General features: G+C 46.4%; 1 protein-coding gene across 1 annotated transcript in view; it reads left to right on the top strand.

Annotated features, from left to right (window-relative positions):
- The window catches only part of SCN8A (sodium channel, voltage gated, type VIII, alpha subunit), a 39,556-nt gene that overhangs the window by 21,511 nt on the left and 8,245 nt on the right, over window positions 1-9,800 (top strand). The window contains exons 15-22 of the mRNA XM_010075099.1: window positions 952-1,190; window positions 1,616-1,789; window positions 2,300-2,656; window positions 3,793-4,263; window positions 4,648-4,765; window positions 5,412-5,566; window positions 5,703-5,876; window positions 9,705-9,797. Of these exons, the coding sequence (XP_010073401.1) occupies window positions 952-1,190; window positions 1,616-1,789; window positions 2,300-2,656; window positions 3,793-4,263; window positions 4,648-4,765; window positions 5,412-5,566; window positions 5,703-5,876; window positions 9,705-9,797 (1,781 nt within the window). The remainder of the gene's footprint in view (window positions 1-951; window positions 1,191-1,615; window positions 1,790-2,299; window positions 2,657-3,792; window positions 4,264-4,647; window positions 4,766-5,411; window positions 5,567-5,702; window positions 5,877-9,704; window positions 9,798-9,800) is intronic.

Raw genomic sequence — 9,800 nt, 5'->3', positions numbered from 1 at the left:
TGCTGTCTCCTGCAATAAAATTGTATGAAAACGAAATATACTTAGAAACAGAGCAAGGTTCTGCTGCTGCTTCCCTCCCGCGCAAACGCCTACAGGCTCCAGTGCTACGGTCCTCTTTTTTAACTTTAGAAATTCCAAGGCAACTAAATACTAAGCAACCAGAGAACCAATGAGCGAGAGAGCGCACTGGTCTTTTCCCTACCCATAAAAAACCAAAACTTCAGCGTGAGCAGCTGTGTAGCCTGACTGGAGCCACTGCAAGTCAAAGAATAGAGGAAGGGAACTCCTGATTTTTTTTTTTTTTTCCCCCCCTCCTAAGCACTTGAAATAAGCCAGTGTGAAAAAACGGACACAGCATCGTGTTTGATTTCTGTAAATGGATGTGGTTAATCTTAATCAGGTTATTCCTGGTTAAAATCCTTTGCAGCATGATGTCATGTATTTCCCCTTTTAGACCATGTCTGCATTCAGCACAGAATTCATTTCAGTTCTTTAAAAACTGCCACCAAAGGCACTTTAGAATCTGTAACTTTGATGTAAACCATTTTACCTTGATCGGTTCTGAGTTAAATACATCCCTTCATTTCAGAGAATTTGGATCAAATGGTAAGATCCACCCGGGGCTCTTGCATGGGGTTAGAGCTGCGGTTCCCAGGAACCTCGCGCGGATGTGATGTAGCGCTTGCATAGGTGCAGTGGGAGAAGTGGCTTAGCAAGGCTTGGGGTGAAGCTATTTCCAAGCATCCTGGAGTGCTTTTGAGTGTTGTACGTCCATACGGCAAAACATATCTCTGCCCCAAGAATACTGAATGGTTGTGCAAGCGAGGAGACGTGCGAGAGGCTCGGAGAGGCGAGATCAGGGAGTATTGTAGCTGCACTGAGCGTCAGGCAGATCCAGCAGCCTTAGAGGTGAAGACTGAACTCTGTTGCTCTTTGGTTTTGTAACTGCAGAGCTGGAAGAGTCCCAGAGGAAGTGTCCCCCTTGCTGGTACAAATTTGCCAACACGTTCTTGATCTGGGAGTGCCACCCGTACTGGATGAAGCTGAAGGAGATAGTGAACTTGATTGTCATGGATCCCTTTGTTGACTTGGCCATCACCATCTGTATCGTGCTGAACACTCTGTTCATGGCGATGGAGCACCATCCAATGACCCCAGAGTTTGAACACGTGCTCTCCGTAGGAAATCTGGTAAGACAGTCCTGGGAGATATCCCTTCCAGATCTGCTCCTACGGGGATACACTGCTTGCTAATGTCAACTCAGACTGAAAGATCTGCTGCTCCAGACTCTAGAGGACGCGGAGCGGCGTGGGCTTGCCCCCCCTGCGGTCCTTGGCCGCTCAGAGGTGTTTGCTAAGGGTGCACAGCTCTGGTTCGAATTTGTTGCTATTTAAAAACCCATCTGTTCATTCCTGGTGTGCCTGAGTAGGTCAGTGATATTTGTGCTGCATCAAGGGAGAAAGGACTATCGCAGGCGAGCACGTGGCATCGCACAGACTGCGCGTTGGAATTGGCGTGACAAATTGCATTGTTTGATATTTAGCCTGAAGATCCAAAAATGAACAAAAGCCAATCTCTGCCTGTTCTTCGTCTGTCTCTCTCCTCCCCAATCTAGGTTTTCACTGGAATTTTCACAGCAGAAATGTTCCTGAAGCTCATCGCCATGGATCCCTACTATTATTTCCAAGAAGGCTGGAACATCTTTGATGGATTTATTGTCTCCCTCAGTTTAATGGAACTGAGTCTAGCAGATGTGGAAGGACTTTCTGTGCTGCGATCTTTCCGATTGGTATTCCATTTTCCAATTCTTTTTGAATGTTATTGTCTTGGAGCAACTAGAAAGCTTTCTACAGAAGTCTGGGCAAAAAAAGCACTTTTGGGTTGGGGGAAGACAGAGGTGGAATGGTGCCATTTTTGTGGTCTCTTCTTCCTTGGGAGGTATCTTGGTGTAGAGTACTTACTGTGGATGGAGATGGACGGTGTTAGAATGCAGCTCTTATTCCATGTGCTCACATTTGGTAGGTTGTATGTTACAATACACTAAAAGGGCTGAATACCTACAGCCTTCATGTGCTTTAACTTGTGCTGTCAGTGGTTAAGCTTTTGAAAATTAAATTGTGAAAACCTCAAGGTTAGATTTTTGTGCATGGGCTTATGTGTACGTAAAACACAGGATAGTTGCCACTTAAAAAGTTTTGCCTGATTTTCCTCTTTGTTTAAGATGAAATTAAATTCTCATTTTTCTGTTTTCTTTTGGGTTTTGTTTTTTGGTTTGTTTTTTTTGTTGTTTTTTTTGTAGCTGAGAGTCTTCAAACTGGCCAAGTCCTGGCCCACTCTGAACATGCTGATAAAAATCATCGGTAACTCAGTGGGTGCTTTGGGGAACTTGACCTTGGTGCTAGCCATCATCGTGTTCATCTTTGCTGTGGTGGGCATGCAGCTCTTCGGCAAAAGCTACAAGGAGTGTGTCTGCAAGATCAATCCGGAGTGTGAGCTACCCCGCTGGCACATGCACGATTTCTTCCACTCCTTCCTTATTGTCTTCCGTGTGTTGTGTGGGGAATGGATTGAGACCATGTGGGATTGTATGGAAGTAGCGGGACAGGCCATGTGCTTGATTGTCTTCATGATGGTCATGGTCATCGGAAATTTAGTGGTCAGTAAATGGTTACTGATGGGCTTTATTGGTTGCCTCTGGGTGGGGTAGAACGTGGGGAGACCCCAGGATTAGGGAGTAACGATTTGTGAGGCTGTCCCAGCTCTGTTGGGGTCCTTCACGGCCTTGGATGTATGAACAGTCCCGTTGGCTTTGGTAGCACAATATTAAGGACGTGTTTTGCTTGATGAAAGCCTTAAACACTTGCCCACGCATAAAGCATCCATAAAAGCTGGAGGTACGAAACCCTCAGTCAAAGGGGACAGCCCCACACCTTGCCAGGGAAGGTAAAAAGAAGCGAAACATGGCTTTGCAAATGCCAGGAGAGGAAATCATTTGGTACACAGGGGAAGGTCCTGAAGTGTTAAAATCAGGTTGGGATTTTCTCCTAAAATCTGCCCACTAGCTCGATCATGAGGTGCAGTTGTGTGCGAGAATCGGCTGGTGAAGCCGCATGGCCTGTTGTGTGGGAGGTTAGACTGGAGCTGGATGGTTCCTTCTGGGCTTACATTTTCTGAAGAGAAGTCTATGGAGGAAAACGTAGGCAAGGATGAAATGGTGTGAACAGTTGCCTGTCTTCAGAGCAGCGTTCTGAGCTCTCTCTGAGAGGACTTGTCTTGCCAAGGGATTTTGACAAAGTAAGTCTTGGGGACTGGCACCAGATGTGGGCGAGGAAATAGAGCCAGGAGTGATCCCTCAAAATGCTGAGATTGGGGCCATTGCCCTTCAGCCAGGGATGGGACTAAACCAGTAACACTGAATTTAACTCCTTTGGATGGCTGCTGCCTGGATCCCTCTCCAGCACCGGCAGTGGGGATCCCGCGAGGGGCTCCGTGTCTGGGATCCCGTGAGGGGCTCTGTGTCGGGGACCCTTTTCCCTGCGCCGAGCCCCACTGACCCCAGGGGAGCTTTGAGCTGCCCAGGGTTCCCCTGGGGCGCGTTGCAGGATCAGCGTCTTGTTCCTTGAGCCCTGGGTACCTCAATAGGTCGGTGGGACACCAGAGCTGGTTCTTGGGGTGGTGTTTGGAGGCTGCAGCCCCTGCTAACATCAGTAGGATTCAGGTGGTTAAATATTCAGCTTTGGAAATAGAGCCCTCGTGTGTCAGCTCTGCCAAGCGTGACCTCTTCTCTTCCAGGTGCTGAACCTGTTCTTGGCCCTGCTACTGAGCTCCTTCAGCGCCGACAACTTGGCAGCGACGGATGATGACGGGGAGATGAACAACCTGCAGATTTCGGTGATTCGCATCAAGAAGGGCATTGCCTGGATCAAGGCGAAAGTGCGCGAGTTCATGCAGGCTCATTTCAAGCAGCGAGAGGCGGATGAGGTCAAACCCTTGGATGAATTGTACGACAAGAAGGTGAACTGCATCGCCAACCATACAGGGCCCGATATCAACAGAGACATTGATTATCAGAAGAACGGCAATGGCACGACGAGCGGAATTGGGAGCAGCGTGGAGAAGTACATCATAGATGAAGATCACATGTCCTTCATCAACAACCCCAATCTCACTGTCCGGGTACCTATTGCTGTGGGTGAATCAGATTTTGAAAATCTCAACACAGAAGATTTCAGCAGTGATACAGATCCTGATGGCAGCAAAGAGGTAAGTGAAATGCTCAAAATTTATTCTGGTTATTTGACCCTCAAGTGAGTGCCTGGAAGCATCCTGGGAGGGAGAACGAGATAGTTCCAGCACAAAACCTCTGTTTGTGTTTTGATGTTGTCACTCAAGACAGATGTTTCTTGGTCTAGTTGCTCTATGGAGAGCCTCAAATACTTATAAATAGATAAACAGATGTAATATAAATACTTAATCCTGTCTGTCCTGTTAATATCTGATGTAAGATGGGGCAGGATCTTAATGAGGTGAAGTCAGGAAACAACTTTTGTTACAGTAAATCTGTGAACAAATTGCTGCGTCATCACGAAGGTTGCCGCCTGTTGGGAACTAATGACAGCTTGGCTTGGGTTTTATTTTGTCTTCAAGAAACTTGATGATACCAGCTCCTCTGAAGGCAGCACCATTGATATAAAGCCTGAAGTGGAAGAAGTCCCTGTGGAGGCACCGGAGGAGTATCTGGACCCGGATGCGTGTTTCACAGAAGGTAAGCTGTGACTATTACGTATGGAAAAAAACCTCCGAGCTGTTACTGGGACCTGTGTCTGCTGTAAGCTTACCTTCAGGTTAAGTCTCAGTCTGGATCAGCTTATTTTGAGACCGTGCTTGGACCCAGCATCACAGGTGAAGTGGTTTAGAAGAATTTGCAAGGTGAAGGCTACAAAGATGTAGTTGCCCCTGCAAGGATGTAGATGAGCTGTCGGCAGGGCGAGTTGATCTTTCATACTATTGATGCCTTGAGTACTTAGAAGAATCTGTCTTCTGGTCGAGTTTTTTTCCTTTCTGCCGCTGGCCTCAATGTCTTTCAGCAACTGATCCATTACAGGTATTCCCATGGCAAAGATATTTTAAATGGTTCAAGGTTATTTTATCAGCAAGTTTTCCATTCCTCTCCTGTCGAGTGCATGGGTGCCTCACCAAATATAACGAGCTTAATCTGCTCACAAAATTCAAGTGCTCAGATACAGACATGGTGAAAATAATCATAAAGTCCGCAAGAAAGCAAGAGTCTGGGCTGAAACTCAGCATGTTTAATACTGTGGGCATCAAATCTGACAGTTTTCTGGTTTTCGAGTTTCTGTGACCTGACAAACTTTGGGCTCACGCTCCTTTGTGCACTGTCCCCGTTCCAGGTTGTATGCAGCGCTGTAAATGTTGTCAGGTCAATATTGAGGAAGGGCTGGGGAAGTCTTGGTGGACCTTGAGGAAGACTTGTTTCCTGATTGTGGAACATAATTGGTTTGAAACTTTCATCATCTTCATGATCCTACTGAGCAGTGGTGCTCTGGTGAGTAAAATACAAAAAGAATAGAAGAAACATAATTCCACTGCTCAGCTCAGTGTCGCTTGAATAAACTTCTGGATAACATTGAACTGTGCCATAAATCCCATATAGTGACACGAGTTCCTGGTTATTTCCCCAGGCTTTTGAGGATATTTACATAGAACAGAGAAAAACCATCCGGACCATCCTGGAGTATGCAGACAAGGTCTTCACTTACATTTTCATCCTGGAGATGTTGCTGAAATGGTGCGCTTACGGATTCGTCAAGTTCTTCACCAACGCCTGGTGCTGGCTGGATTTCCTCATTGTGGCCGTATGTATCCTCTCCTCTTTATTTCTCGTTGGGGGGAAAAAAATATTAGTTAGAAGAATGCTGGGGGAATGTTTTCTCCTGAGAAGTGCCCTGACGGAATCGTGTATTTATTGAGGATTCAGTCCCAGGTATCTGTAAGTTTCCAAAACAGGGATAAAACCCTTGAGCCCGTCAATTATTGATGGCGTTTCCTGTGCAACCGTGGAGTTTCTGCCCTGCAGGTCCTATGAGCCTGCAGAGACCAAAGGAGGGTTTTCCAGCCCTTGGCTCTTTTCCTCCGCTGAAAATCCTGTTTCAAAGAGACCTGCCTGCACCTTGAGCTACTGGAAGGTGTTAACTGGGGGAGAACTTGTGCAGACCGGTATTCCTTGGTGACAGCCTCTTTCTCTAATCATTTGTTTGTGTTATTAACAAAGGGGGGGGATGACGAGGCAGGCAAAGCCTTCCCATCCTGCCGCCTAACGAGGTCTGTTGTTCTGAACATTGTGAAACTCTGGGTCATTTGAAAGCTTATTATGCAAAATGAAGTTCAACATCATCCTTCTCATGTCCAGGAGAGAAAAAGCAGGATCATGTCAAACAACAAAGAGAGCTTGCTGAGAAGAGATCGTAGTGTGAACAGGGCAAACGTGTTGGCAGGGAGAATAAATCTGAGAATTAAAGGAAGAAAGGCAATAGAGAGAAGTGGTAGCTATGAATTTGACTCTGAAGCACAGCAAGGGCATTTAAAATGGAGCTGCCAAAAGTGTCAGAAAATTATGGAATTCAGTAGGACTCCAAGTCCAAAGAATTGCAAAAAAAAAAAAGAACTTTAGAATCCTAAGGGCTTGGATTCTTCTAAAATGTTTCATCCCATCCAGCTGTGAATCAGTGTCCTCTTAGTGAATGACCCAAGAGCAAGTATAAAAAAAAAAAATCAAAAATTTTTCCAAGCTTCTCACTTGGAACATTTAGAATATGATTCAGTTATGCCAAGTTGCTGTTCAGTGACATTATCACTCTGGAAATATTTCAGAGTAGGTGGAGGAACGATGCTTCGAATTCAGGGGCAGAAGTGACTCAAGATGTCTACGTTTCCTGTGGAAAACTGAAAATTTTAATTTTTTTTTTAAGAAGAGGCCTCTCTGATCCCCTTAACACCTTTCCTTTTAACACACACCTTGAAGTAGTAACTCTTCTTTTCTGAAAATAACCCCGTACCTCTCTCGCTGCCTTAAGATGAAGTGCTGACCCGGTAACTGATGCGAGCTAGGGTATTGAATTAAAAAGGTGACCAGCAGCTGAGCCCAAAAAATAGCATTCACGGTCCTTCTGCTTCATATTGTGGGTGGAATTCCAGCTGCTGGGAGCAAGCACAGTGCAGTTTAATTCCCAGGTGTGTTCCCAGTTTCATTTTCTTCCCCAGTATCTGGCTGCTGGTGGAGCAAAGATAAGGAAGGTCCCAGTCAGGTAACACATTTCCAGGGAGGGAGCGAGTGCATGTGGACAAGGAACCTGAATTCCCAGCGCTTGAGGAGAAAATTCTCTTTTCACTTGGCATCAGAGACAGGAGAGTTGCACGTTTTTGTCTGCAAAAAATATGAGTCACAGAAAATATCCCTGGACAAAATCTCAGCTATTGTGTCCTGTTTCTGTTAAATCCCTTTTTTTTTTTTTTTTTTTTTTTTTCCCAAATTTTCTAACGTGACGTAGCTGGGGTTGGAGTGAAGTCAGGATGGCAGCCGTAACTAACAGAGAATAAGCCTTTGCATCATAACAACGCTCTTGAATGTTATTTTTCAGGTTTGGTAGCATTCAAATAACCCTCCTCCTCTGACTCCCAAAGCTTGCTGGGTGTATTTGTGAAGACAAAGTCTTTTTCTGGGTAATAATGAAGGCTTCTGCTTTTCAGTCAATCTGGAATTCCTTTTGTCTGACATCAGTGCCTGCTGTGTCCTCTGTCGGAGCGTCCCGAGAGAATAATCCTGACCAGACCCCGTGAAAGCTCAGAGAGCCTTTAGTCGCTTTACTGCCCTTGTGTTCGTTTCCTCCTTGGGACCGAGGCGTTATCCCAAGGGGAAGAAACTCTCAAAGTGAGGATTCAGAGAAGCCTGGACCCTGTGTTATATTGATGGGGTAAAACGCTGTATTTTGGTGTCTATGGGACCTTACAGCCCATAGCTCCTGATCCCATCCTTGTATGAAATCTGGGAGCAGGACTTGGAACGTACCGGTGTTGCTGTGGGCTGGGTCCCGTCCCGAGCAGGCTGATCACAAAGGGCATGTTTTGAATGGGTGTAATTTAAAAATCAGAAAACCACATGGAAAAAAAAAAAAATCATGTCGCCATATGTTGTGGCCGCTTATTTCGGGGCAGATACGAAGACAGAAAAAGCACGAAGCACGCTCACAAACAGTAAAATACGCTGAAATCTCGACATTTTCCCGCGTGTTCACGCGTTTGAAATCCGATCCTGAAATTTCCCTGGAATATGGGCGGAATAAGGATCATCCTTGTAATGAATTTCATATTATTATCTTTATATCCCTCTTTTTTAAAAAAAGAATGAGAAATAGGAAGTGTCCTATTCTGGGAATTAAGCTAGAACTCCCACCCGTTACAGGAGGAGGTCTCATGTTTTTTCATCGTTTGTTACTGTACATTGATGTATTTTTTTTTTTTTTTTCCTTAAAAAAGGCTGACATATCAGTTTCCTATCTGTGTCCGTAAGGCGATGCTAGCCAAAACGGGAAGATAGCGGCTGCTGCCGCAGCGGTGCCCGTAGATCCTCTTCACGTACGGCCGAGTCGCGGCTGAGCTAATCTCGAGAGCTTTCCGCTGGCGCGCGCGGGGAATCGCCCGCTGCCCTCAACGCACGTGCCAGGTCACAAAGCGGATGCCCCCGCGCTTCCGGGGCTTTTGGCGATAACGCGGCTTAATCCCGCGGGAACCTGGGCTGCCCTCGGTGCCGTTGGGTTTGGTAATTCCCAAATCTCGAGCTTAAATCTGATTCCAGGCGGCTAAAGAAAACAGGTTTTATCTTTCTGGTTATGGTGGTGGAAAATGGATCTGAGCAAGCTGTCCCCAGCCGCGGCGTGAGCCCCAGCAACCGCGCAATCGCCGCGTGCCTCAGTTTCCCCACCCGTAAGCCAGGCTTATCCATCCTCCTCCTCCCTCAGATGCTCGCAAACATCATTGCGACTTCCAGCAGGCAGAAAAGCACCCGATGGTTGCTGGGTGTTCACACCCCCCCCGGGGGTTTCCAGGCAGGAAATTTCACTTTTTTCAGAATTATTTTGGCAGCAGCAAAGCCGGGCACGCGTCCCGTCCCCACGGCTGAAGCAGCACGGCTCCGCGCGAGCACGCCGGCTTGCTGTACGAGTTGAGCGCAGTTGGTGCAGTGTGTGTATTTATCTGTATTCTTTCTCTTAGGTACCTTTAAAATTTGTCTGGCTTCAGTTTAATGGGAGCCGCTGGGATCCTGCAGACAGGAAAGGGCGAGGGTAAGGTTTTTGTCATCGTTTGGGCTCTTTCCTTCCAACAGACCCCTTCTCCGTCTGTGTGTCTCTCTCTCACTTCTCTTTCCCCTATGTCCTTTTCTTATGCCTTTCTCAACCGCATTATTTCCTTCCAGGTCCTTTCAGTCAAGTGAAGTAGGCAGCTGGTGGCATGTCTTCGGTGTTTCTTACGGGGGCCGCCCAGGCTGGCAGGCTGGGCTGGGCAAGCAGCGCTAGGGGATTCATTCTAACAGTCTGGAACCTTTTTTTTTTTTTCTTTTTATTTATTAGGCTTTCTTTTCTGTTTTTTTTTTCTTTTTTTTTTTTCTTTTCTTTCTATTTTCTGTGTAGGTCTCTTTAGTCAGCCTTATAGCTAATGCCCTGGGCTACTCGGAACTAGGTGCCATAAAGTCCCTTAGGACACTAAGAGCTTTGAGGCCTTTAAGA

Source organism: Pterocles gutturalis, unplaced genomic scaffold, assembly GCF_000699245.1.
Source record: "Pterocles gutturalis isolate BGI_N339 unplaced genomic scaffold, ASM69924v1 scaffold6957, whole genome shotgun sequence".
NCBI classification, from domain to species: domain Eukaryota; kingdom Metazoa; phylum Chordata; class Aves; order Pterocliformes; family Pteroclidae; genus Pterocles; species Pterocles gutturalis.
This window is presented reverse-complemented; position numbering and strand designations above follow the sequence as displayed.